The sequence below is a fragment of the Columba livia genome, chromosome 1, assembly GCF_036013475.1.
Source record: "Columba livia isolate bColLiv1 breed racing homer chromosome 1, bColLiv1.pat.W.v2, whole genome shotgun sequence".
Lineage (NCBI taxonomy): Eukaryota > Metazoa > Chordata > Aves > Columbiformes > Columbidae > Columba > Columba livia.
Genome location: NC_088602.1, coordinates 182,883,729 through 182,906,056, shown reverse-complemented (window position 1 = coordinate 182,906,056; position 22,328 = coordinate 182,883,729). Strand labels below are relative to the sequence as shown.

Here is a 22,328-nt window from a genome sequence, read left to right as displayed (position 1 = left end):
ACACCTATTTTTTTTTTCATAATGTGCATGTTTTCTGTCAATAAGTGCTGTTAGTATTCAGATACTTTAATATGTTTAAAATGTATTATGCCACCATACATGCCACATCTATTTCTTCATTGGAAAATTGTTGGGCTCTTAGTACTAAAAATGAATTTGCATTTGATGAAAACTACTGTCTTTTTCATTCTTTTCTTCCCAGTGTGATCATTACTACCGTCTTGTACCTTTCGGATGCCCTTCGTAAAAACTTCTTAAATGAAAACTTTGATTACAAGGTAGAGTAAATGTGTCAAACATAAAATAGATGCAGTAGCTGCTACATTATCCTGTGGCTTGGTTGTTTGTTATTAAACTTATCTCTAGCATCTAAACAGCTAGAACACATACTAAATCAGCAATTTCAGAGAATACATTTTTTCTTCAATACAGAACTGTCTTAAAAATAAGGAGTGCGGTGGTTTTTCTAAATTTCTTCTTATTTTTTGTTTTGTTATTTCAGCCTCTTATGGTAGGCTACTTATTCAGGGACAATTTTATTGTTTGTAATTTTGGAGTTACTGCAAAAAGGAAAATTATTCAATTCTTTATCAAAAATATGGGGTTGCATTTCTGTCATTTCTCTCAAGACCGATTAACTTGCTGCATAATTAAAATTGGAAAGCTATGATACTGCATGGAGAATGTAGTTGAAGATGTTAGTGCGTACCTCATACGGTGAGACATGGCATCGATGATAAACTGTGAATTACAGAATGATGCTTTTAGGATTCAGATGAGAAGACCTAAGAATGTGTCTGAAAAGAGCCATTCCCATGGAAACCTGAACAAATATTCTGCCCAACAAAAAGACATTAGTCTAATTGCTTCATCATAAAGAGTGCAGAAGTTCCTTCCTGGAGAAGACAGCCAGTTCCTGGTGACTTCCAGCAGAGTTGCGGATGCTTCCCTTGAACTCCAGACTCCTGTTAGAAAGGCTGGCAAGAATGCAGATCTATGTAATTGACATAACTGGCCATGAGGAAGCCTATCCTTTATGACGTTCCACAAGTTGAGGGGCTAAAACTGATAGATTAACTACCTGTAGACGAATCATCTGTGCTCCTTAAAGTTGCTTAGCTATGTTATTGCTATCATGCAGAACTGCAGTGTCTGGAATAGGGGTCCCCCTACACTTCTTCATCCTCTTGCCATGGACCATCTATAAGTGGGTTATAATAATTACAATTTTAATGTATTTTAAATTTACCTTTAAATTTATCTTCAAATCTTCTAAGTAGAAGACTCAACATCTGAGAGGATGTGCACAAAACATTTTTATATTTGCAATATGTTAACAAAACCTGGCTTCGATTTGTACAGTGAAGCCCACAGCAAGAGAGACTTGCAAGTAATATTACAAAGGAGGACAGGCCAGAAAATGGCAATTCTATTATGTAATTGTTTTTGAGGTGTCAGAATTTTTTTTTGTTTTGGACTTAAAGGCATAACTTTTTGTAGTCTTCTATTTAAATATACCAAAAAAAAGTTTTCAAATTTAGAAGGTAAAGTTTTCTGATTTGGAGGGATGAAAAATATTTGCAACTCTGAAACCTTTACATTTAAGAGATGTAGAATATGTAAAATAGATTTATTTCTGCTGAACATTACGGGGTTGGTGAAAAATATATTTGGATGCAAAGAAATTCAGTCAAAACCAGTGTGAATAATTTATTAGTTGGGACAGAAACAAGTGATATGCTTTGAAAATTTGCATCTTGAGTGGTCATCAAATGGTGGTACTGAGAAAATGAAATAACCAAATGCCATATGCTTATTGTAGATTTGGGATTCCTACTTTTTTCTTGCTGTCATTTTTATAAACCAGTTATGTCTGCAACTGGAGATGTTCACACCTTCCAAGAAGAAAAAGGTTTTAGAAAAGTAAGTACTGCTGTCAGCTTCTAGAATACTGTAATAGATCAAGCATTTCTCAAAATTGAAGACATGGGGGGTTGGAAGAAGGTCTACCAAAAAGATAGTGGTAACGGCGTTTCCTCTGATTACAGTGAGAGTTGGTTCTGGCCCTTTGTGTAGGTCTTCAGAGCTGGTAGCGCCTTTGCAGAAGTGCCCAAATTGGTTCAGGTCTTGGGAGCAAAATACCCATGTTGCCGGAGTGCCAACACTGATTTGCAGTTTGTGCATAAGCTGGTTCGGACTGGTTCAGGTGTTCCTGCCAGGCACTGCACTGTTGTCTGTATGAATTAATTGTATTTCTTTAGGCTAGAGCAAAATTATTTTCTCTCAGAGAACTGCAGTATATTGCTGCAAAAAATACCTTTTGCGTCACAGCTCTGTTACTGATGTGTAACATTTAGAAAGAACTGACAATATTGTAAATAAACCTGGATTTAGGAATCCACTTGCGGCTGGGTACAATAGAAAGAGCAAAACCTCGGAAGAAAACATCACTTTTAAAGTAGTCTTTTATGGACTATAAATGAGACACTTCGTTTAACAATTTAACAGAATGGCATATGGGCTTGATTTTCTTAAGTGATTTTTTACTATGTTGCTTTACTTTTTTAATACATTTCAGATATGGTGACATGCGGGTAACAATGGGATGTGAAATCTTCAGCATGTGGCAAAATTTAGGTAAGTAATTAAACACCACATCAGTAGTTCATAAAATGAAAAACAATTATTATTTCTTCACCTATTAAATACACTTGCCAGCGATAGAAGAGTTATTGATAACCAAGTTCCCATTAAGTCTTGATTCAAGTTTAGTAAAACCCTGGTCATCTGTAGTTCAGTTCTCTATAGCTAAACTCAGCTTTCTAAACCTGGATACTCTATCTGAGTTATCCCTGTTTCTTCAAAGAAATCTGAAAGAGTATCATCAGAGAAAATTACAAAAGAAAGTATTGCTCTTTTTGGGCAGAATTATTATGCCTGAAAATATACTTATGTTCACAACTTCAGTTCTGTTGCCAGACAGTTTAAGGAACAGGCATAAATCGTAATTCTGAAGCTCTCTTGAGATGCTGGATTTGCATCAAATCTTCCCCTAAGTCCTAGTTGCACTAAAATATAAAAGCATAAACAAATTAGTGACTGATGTGTAAATGACACACTGGACAACATGAGAAAAATATATGCTTGGGTATAAACTTAGGAACATTTTTGTATTTATAAGCAATGTGCTATTTGAAAGTGTGAGCCTCCCTCAGAGAAATGCAATTAGATGTTGTTTGGGAGAAAAATCAAAACTGAGTAGAAGATTTGGACACTACATTTGTCATCTTTATATTGCAATTGTTCTATGGTTCATTCATTAAAGGGCTCATTAAAGATATGAAGACCATTGGTAGTTACTGAGATACTGTCATCATAATTCTATAAATCTTTTCCCCAGCAAGAGACGTAATTGTAAAAAAAAATGGTCTTTCTGATCAGCCTGGACTAGAAAGAGAAATAGTCAAAATAAGAAATAATTGCTTATTAATATCTTGTTAACGTTTGTGGTGTAGCATATTTTACTTATTTACAGTATTTAGTATTGGTTTAAGGTATCCGTATAAATTATTTGGCTAAACAATGGGTATTTCTAAACTGGTATATCCAGGATCCACTCCTGGGTCTCATCTCCTTCCTGCGTGCTACGCTAAGACCTTGGTGTGCATCATCTCCTCGCTCACACTGTTTGCAGCTGAACGGAAACCCAGTGTGTGGGCAAGGAGGGAATCATGGTGCCTTTCAATAGTATTGTGTGGGGTACAATATGGAGTTCATCTGGTAATTTGTCAAATTAAGTACTGTGGTCAGGATAATTCATATAATTGGTGTTATGCTAGTCAGCATTTTACAGTTCCCTTAGCAGTAAGATTCATCATAAGCCTTGATCCTCGTACAGTCACCTCGCTTTCATATGGATATGAATCCCAAGATGTTTCCAGCAAAGGGAATTCTGGTTTTCCTTTGGATGAACACAGGTACCAAACAGAGCAGCAGGTAGGGCTGACTGCCCATTGGAATATCCAGAGGTAAACTGGGACAGAAATGAATTCCCCACTTGGAAAGTCTGTGCATGGTGATTCATGTTCCTGCTCCAGCAGGGGGATTGGACTAGACGATCTTTTGAGGTCCCTTCCAATGCCAAACATACTGTGATACTGTGATAATCCCCCTATTCTGAAGATACAAGAAGTCTTTCTCCTGGAAAACTGAAACTAAATGGTCAGTCTTCATTGTATGCCATTTCCAGCTTTCCTGACAAGCACTTAGTTTTGTGGTTTCTGCAAAGTAGAATGCGGTGAGCTATTGGAAGATGTTTCAGTGCTGATTTTAAAGCAAGTTGTTTTGAGAACAGCTGAGTCACATCTTCCCTTTCCTGCAGTCAAAACATGTACTTCCATTTCTGTGCTCACAAAACTAAAGATAGGTAAAAATTAAAGTACCTCTTTTTGATGAGCACATACTATCAGACAGTTAACCGTTTTGTAAACAAAAGAATGTAGAGCTTAGAAACCAAACCAAACCTGTGAAAAATAAGTGAAATGCCCAGACAATCCTTTTGTCTCTTTGTTCTCCTTTTGAAAGACTAACTTGGGATACAGAATAACCCACTGTCACTTCTGAACTCAGTATTACATAATGAAATCTGATTAATTGTGTTGGACTTATATTCTTCTATTGTCTCCAGCTTTTCTCTGCACTTTCTGGGCTTAAGACATAGCCCGTGCTGTGGTGGACATGAGATAAAATAATCTATCTATTTTTTAATTCTTCAGATGATATTTGAATTGTGTGATAGTTCACAGGACACCCAATTCACATTCAAGTTTGTGTTTGTTTTCATTTTAGGGGAACACAAGCTTCACTTTATTCCAGCATTGATTGGCCCCTTCCTGGAAGTGACTTTGATCCCTCAGCCCGACCTGAGGAATGTAATGATCCCCATTTTCCATGACATGATGGACTGGGAGCAAAGGCGAAGTGGCAACTTTAAGCAGGTACTGTATGGGAAGATGTTTATAAAACAGGACTGAAATTCAAGCACTTCAGGAGCCACTGATGGCTCAGAGTGAAGAACGCAGCCACAACATTAAACCTGTTGGAGAGGGATTAGCAGGTTTTCCCTTTTTAACTCTCTGCAGGAATAGTAGGATCCTCCAATTAATGCTGTCATGTTAGTAATGTAAGACAACGAGTAAAATCTGCTGATTTTGTTGTGGTGTTTTTCATATCTACTTTACAGCAGTACAGGCTACTAGTTAGATAGGATTCAATTAGCTTCTCTTCCAGTTAGTACGAAAAAAGATCAGATGGTCCTTCTGAGGAATGTTCTTCTCTAAGGATCCAAGTATTCTTGCTGCTCAAACACCTTCTTAGCGGGCTAGGAAGGAACGACGAAGTGTGCCATCTGCTCCTGCAGCTCCCACTCACTTCTTTCAGACTGCTGCAAACCATTTCTCAGTGCCCTCCTTCCTGCTGCTTCAAATGAAGGAAAACAGAAGTATTTGAATTACACCCAGGCAATCATAATGCTTAGGGTGGGAGCTGTATCTGAAACACAAAGCAAACTATTAAGAACGGAGGAGTGCATGTGATTTAAGTAGGTAGCTTTTCACTATCAATATATAAGCATATTGTTAAAAATCACCATAGAGATGTTAACAAGGAGTGAGAGGGAAAGTATCCGCTTATTCTGCTTCTCTGTGTTTTCAGCTTGGCTTTAAATGTAAATTGTAGTAGATTTATTATCTAATAAAATATCTTGACAACAGCTTGGTTTTTGCCCTAGATTTGTGGTTGCTAATATATTACTGCTAAAAAAGAGGTTTGAAATATTAACACATAGTGTAGCCTCACCTCTCTGTATTTTTTATAATCAATACAGTTTAAAATATGCATTGAAAGAGTCATTAGCCACTAGATGTGTTCTGCAAGTTCTTCGATAGCTAATACGTAAATGCAGTACATTGGGTTTCTAGCCAAATACACAAGCAAGTAAGGAAGGTTGGGAGAGTAAGTCTGAGCACCCAAGTGTTCTGAACAGTACAGACATTTATAAAAATTAATTTATAAAGACTGGGGTGCAGCTCAGTGAATATGAGGTTCTTGTTGTTTTCTCTGCAGTGAGAATTCAGGCAGTTTATTTGGGCTATGTGCTTTTTGTCTGACTCCATAAATAGATAGCTGCCTTAGCAGCAGCAAATGCTACTCAGCCTGTAGTTTTAAAGTCACGTTGCTCAATTTAAATTAGCTCCCTCCCTCAAAAAAAAAAAAAAAAAAAAGAAAAAGGAAAAAAAAAAACACCAAAAAAAGAAAAGCCCACAAAGCTTGGGAATGATAACAGCTTCAAAGAGATGAAGTGTATTATCAGATTTGCATGATTGACCAATCATTCTAAGATTTGCATTTAGGAAAGTCCCTTACATAAAAACAAATCTTCTCTCAATTTTCTCTGATCTCATTAAAGGAAAAAGAAGTTGTTTACACCACAGTTATATGTTGCAGGTGGAAGCAAAACTGATTGACAAACTGGACAGCCTAATGTCGGAAGGTAAAGGTGACGAAACATACCGAGAGCTCTTCAACAGTATGTGAGTAATATGTTTATCTTACACTAATTCCTGCAATTTGGATTGTTGTATCAGATGTTAATGTCATTGTAGAGACTTGAGTAATGCTTGAAACAGTTGTGAATCTCATTTTTTCTTTTTTTTTTTTTTTTCTGAAAATCTGAGGCATAAAACATTTAGTGGTGTTGTATGGCATCAGTAAAGTCTGGCTGTATTTCTTGCATACAGCAATAACTGAGAAAGGCTAAATCTGCTGTATCACAGAACATTCTCTTTACCTACTAATTTTAAAATCAGAAAAGATAGAAATGCTTCATAAATGTATAGCCAGGTACAGTTCAAATGGAGCATTTTGAAAACAAGACATGAGATTTCAACAAAAAGCTGTTCAGTAAGTAATCTTCTATTGCCAGAAACTTGTACTCGTCTGTGTAATGTCACTTGTTGATTTCTTGATTGATATGATTTTATTTATTCTGATAATATTTTTCTTATTATTTTGTTTTTTTATAAATTAGTTGTTAAGCTTTTAGTATATTTTAATAAATTACATATCACTGAAATCTAATAGGAAAAGCTAATAATAATAATGTTGAAGTCCCTAAGGTTGCCCATAAGTTATCCTATTGACTGAAATAAGGATTGTCACAGAGTACAGGTACAAAATAACTAACTGAACTCTCTGTTGTTCCTCAGAACTCAATTCCACCTGAGTGGATGATTTAACTTATTTCTGGTGTGTTTAATAGGAGATGTATTGTTCATCTTCAGGATTCCAAGCTGTGTATTCTTTAGTACTGTTAAACACACGATCTTTTTGTTTATATGTCTTCTTACCCATTCCTCCTTCTTTAGTATTAGTTCTAGCTCTGTTGTCTTTGCTTAAATAGCAACATTCAAATCTCAGTGTCTGTGAATAGCAAACATATAATAATCTGTAATTGTATTGAGTTGAAAAAAATAGAGTTCCTAAATATTTATAATTTACAGAAGCAAAAGTGGGTAGAGAGATTAGGCAGAGTATTATGGAAATGGGTGGATAATGGTAAACAATAGTACAGTATGCTAAAGCAGAACTTTCTCGTAATTATTCAAGAAATTTTTCATAATCTCAGTAACGATAATAAAAGGTAAAACCATTTCAATATTTTGGTTACACAGTATTCTAACTTTGAAATTAAGTCATTAGGGGAAAATCTCTGATTATAAAATGAAGTCTCCATGTATTCTCATGTGCAAAATACATCAGGATGTCTGTCACTGAAATAACTTAAAGTTCTACATGAAAGCATATTGGTATGAAACATAGATACTGATTTCTTTTTTTTACAGTTTTGAGTTGGATTTAAACTGGGGGATGTTAAACAAGATACAGTGAAAAGTGGTGAGAGCCTTTTGTAAATCTAAATGCTGAAGACATAGTCACAGTAATTTCAATTTTAAAATGTCTCGCAGCATCAGTATACTTGTTGTTTCTGTTCTGGTATAACAAGTTAAAACTAAACTCACTGGGAAATTTCAGAGCAACTGCTCAGGTTCATTTCCAGCTTAAGAAAAACATTATTTATAGTTATGTTTTTGCCTGAGTTAACTCCATATATTAACACCTCTCAAGAGGAAAGCTTGCAGGAGATACTAATCTAAAATGGAGGATGACATAGTGTTGTAGGGTATGTGAAGGAAAATTATTAAAATCAGATGGACAGTTTAAGGGAGACAAATGCAAGGGATAGGGTCAGTTAGCCTGAGATTTCTTTTTTTTATTTCTTACATAGGTAATTTAAACTAACTAATATTAGAGTGTCTTCAGACAGTGCAAGAAAGCAGACTTGTTCAGGCTGAAGTGACAGAAATGTGGTATGTACCCAAGGGCTGTGAGACAGTAATATAGTTTTGCAGCAAGCAGTGGTTTTGTGGTCTTTAATGAAAGCAAATGCTACAATATTACCTGATCTTTCTGAAGACTTAGCAGGTTTGGTTTTGCTAGGTACAGTTGGGAGCCAAGGGGATGCACACACCTACTTTAGATACGGTCTAGTAACTGCAGTGGGTGTTGCACTTTCAGGGTTTGTCATGCTTTTTGTTTATTTTGTCTGAATCAGAAAGTGGATTTAAATCTCTCAGCTTCCACGTTAACAGCTTTATTTCCAGAGACAAACACTGTATCTTTCCTTTCAGTGTCTTCTGTTTTGAAGGATAATTGTAAGCATCCATGGACATACCTAAAATGTTATGTGCTTAGAATTCACTGCTTATAATGGAATTATCATTATCAAATGAGAAGACATAGCAAAAGCAGGGGGGAAGATGACTGCTGATTGTTTTCAATCAATGTCTTTCCAAGGACTTGAATGTGACCACTCAGTGATTAGCTCCTGATGTCATTGGAAGAGCTGCAAAGCACAGAGTAGTGAACATTTTGCTATCATGAGAAACCAGATGTAATTGCTATGCAGTGTAATCATGGTATGAAAGGTGCCCTGATCTACATTTACACTGTGAAATGGCAATTGAATTCCTGAGTTAATTAGCACAGGGAAAATAATGAGTTTGTTTTATTAAACAGTTGGTAGTTGGAACAAAATCCTTGGAAGCCAAGGGATTTACTCAAGTAACTCCTTTGTTCTAAATCCTATGGATACTGCCTGTTTATTACTTCTGTAGCTGTATTCCAGTCTGGCCTAACACAAGCCATTTCAGGTTTGGAGGTTAGGTGGTGAAGCACAAAACCTGGGCTAGTGAGCTCCATTGGAGGCCTGATGACTAGGCTTCTCTTTGAAGAAAAACGAGCAAACATTCAAGCTGATTATGCATTTAATACTGAGCTCTGCTAGTTTGTGGTCAATTTTTCTAGCCCTGAAGCTGTTAGAATAAAAGTGATGACTGCTACAGCTCATATGCTGTCTTCGGTCTTAATTTCTTCCCTCAGTTGCATGGCTGAATTCAGCGCTGCCCAGCCCATTAGAATCTGCCTGGACTGAGTATTTTAGAGCCCTTTTGAATATTTTCATGGGGTTTGAGTATCTCTTCACTGATCTCTGAACTTTTGCAGCAAAGTTTGACTTTGACCCATCTGACTAGATGAGGGAACCTCTGGCTATACCTGGAGGACTTTGTACTCCAAAATAGGCATCCAGATATTTTAAGGCACCTCTAGGATTAGATTCCAGTGAGTAAGTGGTCTGGATAATTCTGGGGCTTAGCCATATAAAATCCACTTATTGCATTGTTGGGCTAGCCTGAACATGGTTCTAAATCTGGTGTTCATCCCTAGAGAGCTCTCATCCTCTGAGTCTCCACTCTACTCTCTTATTCTTGGGAACCCAAGGTTAAAAAACAAACAAAAAACAACACCAAAACTAACAGCTGTTCAGGTGAGCCCAGATGTTAGCCTATAGTAGCATGGATAAGGCAGAAGCATTTTCATTGTTTCTCTGTGTTCTTTATCCCCCTTAGTGCTTTGTAGAACTTAGCATCTTGGCTATGGTTTGGGACCTGTAAGTAACAGGAATTTAACTCCATCTAGACATAACCATGAGGAAGCCAAGGGATATATATATTAGTAGCTTTTTCATTCTGCGTGTTTGTTCTGTGCATTGTGGTGGAGAGGGGGAGGCAAGCATCAGAAAGCGAGTCATAAAATTGTTCAACTGACGTTATTGATGTCAGTTTAAATAAGTACTTTGAATGTATCTATACAACCCATTTGTAGAAATTGTATATTTATAATGAATATGCCAACACATTTATAAAGAACGTGCATTAGTCAAATACCTATGAAAACCATCTGTTTAAAAAGAAAAGTAATTCTGCTGTTTTGCTATGGGAACTGTAGGTAATTATTTTTATGAATTTTGGCTGTGAAATGTTCCTGTTTAACACAAAGTTGAAAGGCAAGAGAAAGAAAAAAATCATTGCAGTAATCAGTGCTTAGTAATGTAAGAGGCTCTACTCCTATTTCTTGTTAGACACAAAAACTTGTATTGAAAGGAGCATAAGGGGTTTAAAAGAGAATTCAGCCTGTGTATTCTGTATGGAAAGCAGAGATACCAGGTTAGTGCTTCAGCCTCTTCTGGTTAAGGATGGCCTTGTCATCTGTCTCAGCCAGTCTCTGAATGTGAGGGAAAGACATCTGATTGCCTCCTAAAGTGAAGAAGTAAGTCTGAGACCGATATAAGGGTGCAGAATGAAGATCAATGTTTCCTTCTTGCTTCCATCAGAGCACAGCTTCATTTAGGTCAAATTAGTTTGGAGAATTGCATCTGTGACATCTCCGTGTATGTATGGAGCTGAACAGAGCTGGAGCGTATCGCTAGTGCAGTTGGCATGTAGGAGTTACTGGGCACTGTAATATGGTTGGTGAAATTTAAATGTGGGAGTTTTATGGGACTGAACATGCTCAGTATAGATGAAGGTCAGTGGAGCTGACAGCTTGCCCACTGCAGGCAGAAGGTTCAGAGATGCTATTAACATCTCTCGGAAAAGCTCTGAGTATATGGATGTGGCAATTTTCAGAGACTTCTAAGTAAACCATACCTGAGTGTGTTTTTCAGGTGGACTGCCAAAATATCTCTGTGGACATGTCGTTCATCTGAGGTCCTGCAGCAAAGCATAAAAGTAACACAACTTTGTAGAGAGATATTTTGTTGTGCTGTCTCAGAGAGGAAATGTTGGAAACCCATCCCCAAATGATTACTATTTGACAAACATAAGCAGTGAAAATCAGAGGCCTGTAATAGAACGAAATATTAAGTATAATTTTACTGACAGCTCCACTTACAACGCCATTTTGAAATCTTTTCACTCGAATTTGTAATCTGCATTCACATTGGTGTAAGAAGTCAACACAATGATTTTTAATAATGAAACTTATGACGATTTAAGCTAATGGAATTTTACATGTGCATGATAGTAAGTTCTCAGAAGGAAACATTAAGTGTAGAGGGGGAATAATCTTATTAAAATCCCTTCCCCATTCTTAAATTTCATGCGTACTGAAATATTATAGGGGAGAGAAGGAAAAATCTTTGTTAAAAAAGTTGAGGTCCGATTGAGAAGATATGCTGAGTTGAAAAATATTCTTTTCTGGGTACATATTTAAACTCCCCATTTTCTGAAGTATCAGCATGAAATTAATGTATTTTATGTAAGAGTTCTGTTAAGTCTTTGGGATATTAATATATTCTGAAAATTAGGTACTGGATATATTTTAACCTGATGCAGCTAATATGATAATCATTTGTTTTGTCAATGCTTCCTGGACTAGAATTCCACTTTTTGGTCCTTATCCTAGGTAAGAAATTGTTTGCAAATTGTGCTTCTTGGGAGGGTGTTTGTAAAAGAAAACGTAACTGTTGAAGATGTTGCTAAGGTATTAAGGTAATGGTAAAAGCGGAGTGGTTGTCATAGTGACAGTTAAAAATAAACGGTGAAATTGTTCTGGCTTTTTTTTTTTTTTTCAGTCTGCTGAAGAAAATTGAGCGGGAAACATGGAGGGAAAGTGGCGTTTCATTAATCGCCACTGTGACTCGCCTCATGGAGAGGTTACTGGACTACAGGTGAGTGATTATTGCAATTTATAAGTAGGATTGTCATCTTCAAAATATTAGGAGGTAGATAGGATGTTCTTCTGCAAGTGGTGACTACGTGTGGATACATCAACTATACATGTTCAGGATCTCTGACAGCAGCTGCTTAGTCAAGAGGACAATAAGACAAACGTGGCTGAAAACCAACCAAGTAGCCTCCCCATGGTATGAAAATCCAGTGGCTTGCACAAGTTTCCTATCAAGGAATACTGGATCTTTTGGTTGTAGGTTAGTGACTCAAGTCTGTCTGAAGACACAGAGCTCAATACTAATCACCTGACAGTTGTTTTACAGAATATGTAAAATGCTTATTACTGTGTCAATCATGCTTAGTTGTAGTGTCAGCCAGCACAGCAAGTATGTGTACAAAGATACAATCTCTGGGTGAGGAGCTGGCGTCTGACTGTACCACATGAACAAAGGAGAGGGAAATAAGAGACATATGCTCCCTTTTAGGAGTGGGAGACTAAGATTTTTCTCAGTCCCTATTGAATTTTCTCTAGAACTTTAGGTTTCAGCTTAACCTTATTACCATCAGTTGTAGCACTTTGTAGAGCTTAAGTGTTAGTTTTTTCCCCCAGTTCCATGAGGTACACTACTAAGACCTCATGCTCCACTTGCTATCCTCGCTGATAGTTTGAAAGAAAAGCAATTTTGTCAACAAAGAGACCAAGCTCTTAATTTCTAGAACCCTTGGCAGTGCTATTCCCCTTCACGGATTCATTTGATTACAATCTCCAGGGCTCTCCATCCAACATTTTTCAAAACAATTGTGCATACTGGTGCTTATGAGAGTATTTGGGATGATTGTTTAGCTCACATATGCAAGAAACTATGTTAAATTTCTTTTAATGACTGCATGGTGATGTCAGCCTCCAGTATGGTTATGCTGACACTATTTTCAACTTTGTTTTAATCAAACTCTGCATGGTTCCATTTAAACTTTTGACTTGGGGGTCAGACCTGTTACCTCCCCAAACAATAAATTATACCAATTATAAATTACTGCTGAGGATGATTTGGTGGATCTTGGAGCATTTTACAGAGGAGGTCAGCATCATTCTGTTTTTTTCACAGAGGAGGAGCTAATGCTGTAACTTTAACAAATTCAGGTGAAGAAAGCAGACTCATCCCTGCTCATTCCCTCATTCACGGCATTCTCTTGCCTGTGGCAATGCAGGTCTTTGTGCTGTACCTTGTTTTCTGAGGTGCGCTTCCCTATGCAAGGATAAATGTCATTCCTTTTGACTTTCATTACTTTCTGTTTTAGGGACTGCATGAAAATGGGAGAAGTGGATGGCAAGAAGATTGGCTGCACTGTTAGCCTTTTGGTTTGTATAATACTTTTTCCCTTTTTTATTTCAGTTGGGGATTTTCTAGTACACAGCCACACGTTTGAATAGGAGGTACCTTGCTTCTAGATGCAGTTTGAGTAGATGTAGACAGAATAATTCTGCACTTAGGATCCCTGATTTTTTTTTCAGGTTGAAATTGATACAGTAGGGAGTTAGTCTTCCTCAGCATTTTATAGTTGGGCTCTGAGAGATTTCTAACCCTGCTTTATTCAGTTTTCAGTCTCTTCCTGATGGATAAACTTCACCAAAGTTTATTTAGTCTCTGAGTTTATAAAGCAAATAAATAAACAACTCTCCAGACAAAACAAAACGTACATGATTTCTCCTGTTTCCCTTCTTCCCTGATAACTGATGCAGGTTGGTTCTTATGACATATGGTATATGATATCTCCTGAAGACTGCAGGCTATCTCTTCTCTTCCTAGAAGAGCCAGAAATGCTGCTCAAGACCTCTTATTCCCTTGTTATCATAATTTCAACAAACCAACAGTACCAATTTGTAATATGAAAAAGATTTCATTTTTGCTTACAAGATACATTCTGGTTCGAGGCCAGTTTCCACTGACAAGTTGGTTGACTTCCGTTAACCTTGGAAAGTTTCTTGTTTTCATGGTGCATGTTTTGGGAATCTGTATTTTTAGCTAGGGAAAAAAACAGAATAAGCTGACTTGTAATTCTGCATTTTTGACGTCAGTGAAACAATTTGGTATCACTTCCAAGTAGCAGTTATACATAAGAGAATAAAGGATTTCTTCAGTAGGAAAATAGTTCTCTCTAAATAGGGATGATGTTTACTACATAGCTGCAGAGCAGCTGCTTTCTGTCCGAATCTCTGGCAAGATCTCTTGAATTCTGTAAAGCACCTGGATTATTTTCATCCTATCACTAAGGAGTTTTTAAACTATTATTAGCAAATCATCCAAGATTTGCACAAAAAGAAAATCCAAATATTTAAAAACCTCAAAACACCATAATAGTTTTTAATGGGATTTTCAATTACTTGTACAGCCTAAGGCAGATTTCATATCCTAATAATAATTTTCAGACAAATTTTAATACTGTTTTCACACCAGAAAAACAACAAATGCCAAATTTTGAAAATGAAATTCAAATTACGAAAGTAGTCCATGAATTTTAAGACATTTGCTTTCCCATATGATGGATAAACTGGTTGACAACTCAAAAGATGTTTCATGCGATGAGAAATTACAGGAATGTATACTGTTAAAATTAGTTGAAGTCCAGAGGAAGAAGCAATAGTTCATTTTTCACCACTAGTTTGAAGGTATTCTGACTTCCAGAGATGAGAAGACTGGTTGGCTTGAAAAGAGAATTTTTACATTGTTTTACTATAGAGGTATATACTGTTCTTCTGGGAAACAGAACTGTCCAAGTTAACCAAGTTGTAAAATTAACTGGAATTATGCCACGTCACGAAATATGCAGAAAGGTTTCACATTAGTAATGCTTGTTTGGAAAAGCTGGTTTAAGAGGTGTCTAATGGAGTTAGTTCCTTATGCATAAGAATCACCTTACTCCAATTTAAAAGTTGAATTTCTCATGAAATAACTCTCTCATCACAGAGCTGTACGAAAGCATTGAGAGTATATCGAATAACTTTTGGTAACTCACTGAGGAGTTTTTCTCAGGCATATCTGGTTCTCATTGTGGTTTGACATTTAATTGATATTGCACGTTTTATTAATTTAAAATTATATCTTTTTTAGAAGGAGGAGATTTTCCTGTGGTTCTTTACACTGGCATATGACATCATGCTTTTTAAGCAGAACATGTCCACATTGCCTGTTTGAATGTTGTTTTCAAGCTGTTTTTTCTTAGAAAAAACGTCTATGTCCCCTTTTGAACGCTACATCTGTTATATTTTAAGTCTTGAAATAGTTCATTGAAAAAACACACGTCACCTTTATTAGCATGATGTATTTTCTGAGCTGTGACTGGGTTGTCTGGCTGTGGTCTGCCTGAGAGACCCACTGGACACTGTCAGAGCTAAGCGTCAGAGGAGAACTAGTTGATTTGTGTAGTTCAGGTTTGTGACAAGTACTGGAGTCTTTAGTGCTCAGGGCTAAGAGCCAAGAAGCCTCGTACTGCAGTTCAGTACCATATTTTGTCTTAATTTTTATGCTTTAGTCCTCACAATTCTTTATCATGGATTATGGTTTTTTTTTCAGGCAGGTAAATACGAACACACAAAAAGATACATTTTCATTTTCTCTTCCAAAGAGGAGCATATGTTTCTGATCTGCACCTTGTAGGAGGAAAGGAGAAGTCTTTGGATTATAAAGGTGGATGGTGGCCTAAAGGGAGCATGTCAGTACAGAGCTATTGTTACGTAGCCATTTTCTCAAGTCAGTTAAAAAAAAATACTTTCTCTATAAAGTTTTTATTTTGCTACTTCTGTAATATTTCTTCCACCTCTGTCTTTGATAATAACTCAGTTTAGGAAACAGTAGCACAGCATAAGAATACTGTACAATAGGGGGAAAATTTTGGCCACTTGCATAGAGTTCGAAATAGTAAGTGATTTGAATAATAGAACAAAAATTGTTAACTGCTGATGAGGAACAGTGCTAGATTCTCCTGTCCTATAGATTTTTATTAACTAAGGCAGGTTAAGCTGAACATTAAGTATGGGCTAGCAGGGGGACTCCAGCTGCGTGCCCATAGTGAGTATAGCAATACTTGTGAACAGCTGAATAGGATTGTGCTCCTCTCCCTGTAACTTATTTGTACTTTGTTTTAGGGCTTGCTTATAAATGTTTTGAACTAAGAGTTTTAATGTTCCATTCTGTATTTTATCCATGTAACAACAAATAGCAGTTATGCATCCAGAAATCTTTAGCCCCTTGTAGAAATTTTGTCCTGGATATCACTTTAGACTGCAACTTTGTGTATTTCAGTCATGCAATGCAATATTTTTTCATCAGTTACCAGTTCCCAGCATCAGTTAGGGCTGAAGAAATCACATTTTTGATTCAGGATTATGAATTCTGAATTACTGAATAGTTCTTCATAAAGCTACCATAGTCCTTCTGGCATTTTGCTATGACAGAAGTAAGAATAGACATACCAGGCAGTAATATTTTGTTAAAATATGAATACAAAAGTCAGATTGTTGTCAATATTTTAAAATCAACATGCAGCTTTCAGCAAGATGGTAAGTGGCCTCTGTAAGGATAAATGGGTGTACTTTTTGGGTAGATTGGCGTATATAAAGAACGAACTATCAGCTTTCAGTTCTATCATGTTCTTCCTCATGTTCTATGAGAATTTAAATAAAAAAAACCAAACAAACAATATTCAGCAGCATGTTGACTTGTCTGCTGAAAAGTCACTATTCTGTTTACTGTTTCTTCCTATATTACTGCAGGTCTGTGTAATAACTTCGTACATGTGAAACTTTCAAATCTACGCATGTATTTCTAGAGCATCATGTTTGAAGTCTTTTGTTTTTAACCGCTGTTATATATTTATTAACTACTACATTTCATTAAAAAAATAAATTTTATTGCAGAATTTTTACAAGACTGAACTGAACAAGGAAGAGATGTATATTCGCTATATTCATAAGCTCTATGACCTACATCTGAAAGCACAAAACTTCACAGGTAATTGAGTACAAACTAGAAAAAGATATTTGGGACCAATCTGTGATTTGCAGCCTTAGCAAACCTGTAAGCTGTATCTTCAGTGCAGAACATACCAACCCCGGCAACTGCTGAGTTTCCTTCACAATTAATCTCTCTCAAAATATGGCTTTTTTTCATCCCCACAACTCAACTACTTGTTGAGCTCTGTTGAATGTAAATGTTTACTGTCGATAGGCACTAGCAATAAATATGTGATGCAGTCATTGTTCACCCAGGAGGAGTAAAGTTTAGAGGAAGTTTTAATGAGTCTGTTTGGTAGTATGTAAGGCTGCGTACTTTTTTTGGAATGCTGCTGGTTAGCTGTTTGGTGTGGTGTTTCTACACAGCTGTGTTTCAGAACACAGCTTGTATGTTAAAAAAATAAAAGAAAGGAAGACCCATATCACTTGCTAACGACTAGACAGACACCCTAAAACCTGTAACGAGTACAACACTTTGCTTGTGTTTTTCTGTCTTCGCGTACCACATTTGCAGTACTATTGTCCAGGATTTTTCAATGCTAATTTAGTACCAGGGCTGGCCATTCTCTTTTAAATTAAGAAATAAGAAGATAATTTACATGATTGTTGTTTATACAACATAAAGTGCACTTCATTGGGTAACTACATGCCATCAATAATTGCTGGAGAGACATTAATAATACCAACCTAATAAAATCAGTATCGCTTTAAATTAAACAATCTTTGGTTGCCAAAATATTTAACTGACATTATAGTATCTCCATCTTTTCCGCAGTGTTTGCAATTGCACCTGGATGTGTTCAGAATCCCTCCAGAATTTTTTCCTTCTTAAAAGGAGATTAGTTGGCTGGGGGTCATTAAGAAACAGGCTGCAGGTGCCTCCTGCCACAGCAAATTTCCTTATCCTTTTCTGCTATACATAGGGAAGATCCTTTCCACAGTCCCTTTGCAGTTAATGAGTTTGAAGTGTAAACTAGATAGCAGAATATATTAAGGAGAGAGTTTCATTTCCTCATGTGACCTGGCAGTAGTGAGTCACAAGAGAGCTTTGATTATCAAGAGGTGTCTGACACAGCTGCCTTTTGTGCCAAACTATTCATTTCCTGATTTTACATAACAGATCTTAGTAACTCTTGAAGCAATATTGAGTTACTGTTAAACATTGGCTGCTAATATGTGTCCAGTTTACCTTCAGCGGTGATATGAATGCAATTTTTTTTTGTTTTGCTATCCATTCTTACTTGAAACAGTATTTTTCTCAAAATTTATCTCCAGGACTTTGTTGTGTTTCTTGTGTATTTCTTATTAACATGCATGCTTTGTTGTGTGTTTTGCCATGGTATATTCCACAACTGATATTTTTTTTGTTTACCATGAGAACATTAAGGAGGGATTGTCTCACACTCATGGCACTGGGATAGAGACAGTCTTTCCACTCTTTCTATCCTTTCATAGTATGATTTACAGGACTGTTTTATACTAATCCTTAGCAAAAAAAAAAAAAGCCCTTTTTAATATAAAATGTAGCTTCAAATCTTTCTTTACCCAGCACTCAGTTACAGCTATAAATATAACTCTCTTGAGGCTGAAGCACATAAATGCACTGATTCCTCTTGCGTCCCCTCAGTCACCTGAGAAGTGTAATGAGATTGTCTTTGTATCTATCCATCTTAGAAATGTTTGGTTTTCTGAATCTTTCCAGCATAAATTGGATTTCCCACACTGTGAGTCAACCCTGTTTATCTCTCCTTACTGTTTTGGTGCACAGCCAGTACTTACAGACATGGCCCAGAGGTACCAATATGTTATTTGTTATGCTGCCCACTGCCAGACATAGGATGCTCAGTAGAGGGACCCTATGGACCTTTTGTCCAGTGTGGCCATTCCTGCTTTAGAAACCTTCTCTATACATTTATGATAACTTCTAAAAAAAGAAAAAAAGGGATGGCAGACAAAAATCTGTTAAAAGGAAGGACTTGCATGCCAAGTTAGAAAGGAAAGGTCATAGTGATCTATCCCTGACATGTATTTATGCTCTGCTAGCATTTTCGTTCTCTAGGATTTTGAATTATTTGTTGTTATCAACTTCATGGGGTTTTTTGAAACTGGTATATGGATGTGCTGTGTTTTTTGAGCACCGAACTGTAGTGGGAAACTATGACAAAGGTTGTTACCAGTCAAGCATCCTGAAAATTGTTTGGTGCCAGAATTAAGATTGTCTGTGCAACTTCAGCCCGTCTCCTTAGCACATATGTATTGCAGTGCAGCATCATGTTGCACCACGCTTAGCATTTTACAACACTGGGATTCAAAGCACACTTTCCCACAAACATCTGCTGCAGTGATGGTTTTTCATCCACAGGTTCTTAAACTGGATGCTTAGAAGGAACACTACTGTTAGAAAAACTCTGTGGAGTTTGGTTTAAGTTGCCTGTCTTATGGGAACTCACATGACAGAGGCAGAAGTGGGATGTGGTTGCCTGGGCCATAAAAAGTACTTTAGTACTTTATAGGTATTTTTGCTGTATATATAACCTATAAAACCTGCCATAAAATAAGGCCAGTAAGCAACTTCTTTCTCCAGTGCAGCACATCTCCAGAACATGGTCCATATTTGTACTGACTCACTTATGCAAAGTGGTCCTGTGAGTGAAAAAACAGACTATAAACACTAACTTGGAAAACAGTAATCCATATGTCCAGTTAGCCAAATTGAATTGTCATAACCAGTAGTAATTCTGGTGTTTTATAATTGGCCAAAGACTGACTTTGCAATAGAGAGATTCATTTAATATTAGTTTTGGTGTACTGTTTCCAAGGAATTCTTTAAATCAAAGTAACAATAATCATAATTTTTATATTCCCAGATAATTTCTACTAACCATGATCTAAAGGTTACTGCACAGTTCTCTGACCAGAGAGGAGCAATAGGTTCGATTCATTCCAAACCTAAAACCAAAACAAAATACGTATTAATTAAAAATAAAAGTGTTCATTTCTGAATTATTTGTTAGGGTAAAGTGTTAAGGCTCAGCTATGAGAAATTTATTTCTGTTATGGAAAGAATGGAGTCTATTAAGCATACATCTGCCTCTCCATTTTCCTCCCAGTGCTGATCTCTTTTGGACTGGGTCCACAGTCCTGTCCATCTTCTTTCCTCTTTCTCTACTGATGTTCCTAATCCTCCAGTCCTTGTACCCTTGCTTAGACAGCAGAGTCATTAAGAGTTTGCCCTTAGCAGTAGGGAACACTAGGGCTAAGCAGAAAATTGTTTTCTAATTTCTCTGTCCCCTTTGTATTGTCACACTCCAGGAAAACTGTACCCGTGACTCCACTTTAAATAGTGTGTGAAAATTGCAAGCTGAATTTATTATAGCTGTTGATAGTAACTCTGTCCAAAATCAGCACTACCATCTGTCTTATACTTGAAATAAATCAGTTACTCATTAAAAAGGTGTATCTCATCCAGAGCAGTCAGGTTTCTGTGTACTTTGTTTGACTGTTTCATTTGGTGTTCGTAAGTCCCGTGCTATCATTTGTCTTGCAGAGGCTGCCTACACACTCCTGCTGTACGATGAGCTGCTGGAGTGGTCTGATCGGCCCCTCAGAGAATTCCTCAACTACCCCATGCAAACCGAGTGGCAACGCAAAGAGTGTCTCCATCTGACCATCATTCAAAACTTTGACAGGGGAAAGGTAAAACACTCCTGTTTTACTGTGTGGATCTGGAAAGGATAGTTTACTTGGTTTAGGATGTTAGTTCCAGGGTTGTGGTATTTCCTCCTATAGAGGGAAGTGTTTATCATCACCTGATTAAGCAGTTACTTAGAGACACAGTGGGTTTCTTCTAATCCTGTGTTTGTATCCTAGAAATCCCACACTTACATGTGAGAATAATTTGCACTTGTGTAGCAAGTCACTTTGTAGCTGTCAAAGTACTTTATAAAAGATAGTGTAACTTCTCCACATTTTAAAGGTGGTGAAAATTAGACATATAAAGCTGATGAAATTCAATCAGTGACCAAGTGAGGAAAAAAATTCAGAGGTCTGGATTATAAGGACTATGTTTACACCTTCTAAATCATGTTGTATCTTGTAGAATAACAATTACAGAATCTCTAAAAAGCAATGGGCTTTGTGATCACTGAGAATGCTGATTCTGAATTTGGCAAGAGTAATTATCCTGTAGTCTAAAATTTTATATACACTTTGATGATTTGCCTTGCTGATAAACAAGCAGTTCATTGCACTTTTGTGTAATATCCACATAAATCTAGTAAATGTAATCAAACTGATGTTGATAATCTTTTATTTTTTCCAAAAATTCTGTAATCTGCTTACAGAGTTTAATTTACATGGTGCAATAAAATGTTTTCCAATCTACAAAAATTAGGGAGGATATGTTGAGAATACAATTTTAAAATGTAAAAATCATACTGTGTTGAATCAGTCTCATATGTAGTATCAAAAGAGATGTCCGCAATGACTTATGTCTTGTGCAGTGATATAAGAATCATGTATTAAATAAATTTCTAAATATTTTTTTGATCCTTCAGATATTTTATCAGTGTTACCCAGCAGCTGTCTGTACGTCTAGCGGACAACATGTTCAAGTATTTTCAGTTATGGACTGTATGACTTAGTATGGAAAAAACAGACCACTAATAAATCATGAATTGTCAAACAGTTGCTTTGAAATTACTGAACATCTTTTACTTGCTTGCAGTGCTGGGAAAATGGCATTATCTTATGCAGGAAAATTGCAGAACAGTATGAGAGCTACTATGACTACAGAAACCTCAGCAAGATGAGGGTAATGTACCCGAGTACTCTTCATCCATCAGAGATTGAAAAGCTTTTTAGTTTGGCTTATAAGATATTACTTAAATTTGCCATGGAATGTTCCTTAGGTTTGGTTTGCAAACTTAATTTTTTGCTTGTGAGTTTTTTTTCCAATAAAGATCATAAAAAGTGAGTGAGCTTTTTGAAGAAAAACAGCAAAAGAAATGATCTTGTAATGTTTGTACCTGTACGGCACCCCTGTTGTGTGCATGTGTATGCAGATAAATTATATTACAAATTCATTTTTGTTGGTTTCCAGTGGTTTCTCAAGGGTTGTGCTCTATGCAGCCCTTCACTAGGAGCAGCAGCCTATCTTTGCAGTTGTAATTGCAAGCAAACAGCTTACA

The 22,328-nt window shown here is 36.6% G+C and overlaps 1 protein-coding gene across 6 annotated transcripts in view; it reads left to right on the top strand.

The window, feature by feature from the left end:
* Nucleotides 1–22,328, top strand: part of DOCK4 (dedicator of cytokinesis 4) — a 237,762-nt gene that overhangs the window by 187,346 nt on the left and 28,088 nt on the right. For 4 of the 6 annotated variants that reach the window (XM_065048726.1, XM_065048724.1, XM_065048729.1 and 1 more), the window contains 11 exons: nt 203–278; nt 1,823–1,923; nt 2,579–2,637; nt 4,849–4,997; nt 6,505–6,590; nt 11,836–11,862; nt 12,032–12,127; nt 13,428–13,488; nt 17,044–17,137; nt 20,687–20,835; nt 21,866–21,952. In XM_065048726.1, the coding sequence (XP_064904798.1) occupies nt 203–278; nt 1,823–1,923; nt 2,579–2,637; nt 4,849–4,997; nt 6,505–6,590; nt 11,836–11,862; nt 12,032–12,127; nt 13,428–13,488; nt 17,044–17,137; nt 20,687–20,835; nt 21,866–21,952 (985 nt within the window). The remainder of the gene's footprint in view (nt 1–202; nt 279–1,822; nt 1,924–2,578; nt 2,638–4,848; nt 4,998–6,504; nt 6,591–11,835; nt 11,863–12,031; nt 12,128–13,427; nt 13,489–17,043; nt 17,138–20,686; nt 20,836–21,865; nt 21,953–22,328) is intronic. The other 2 variants (XM_065048727.1, XM_065048725.1) reach the window with 1 other exon arrangement.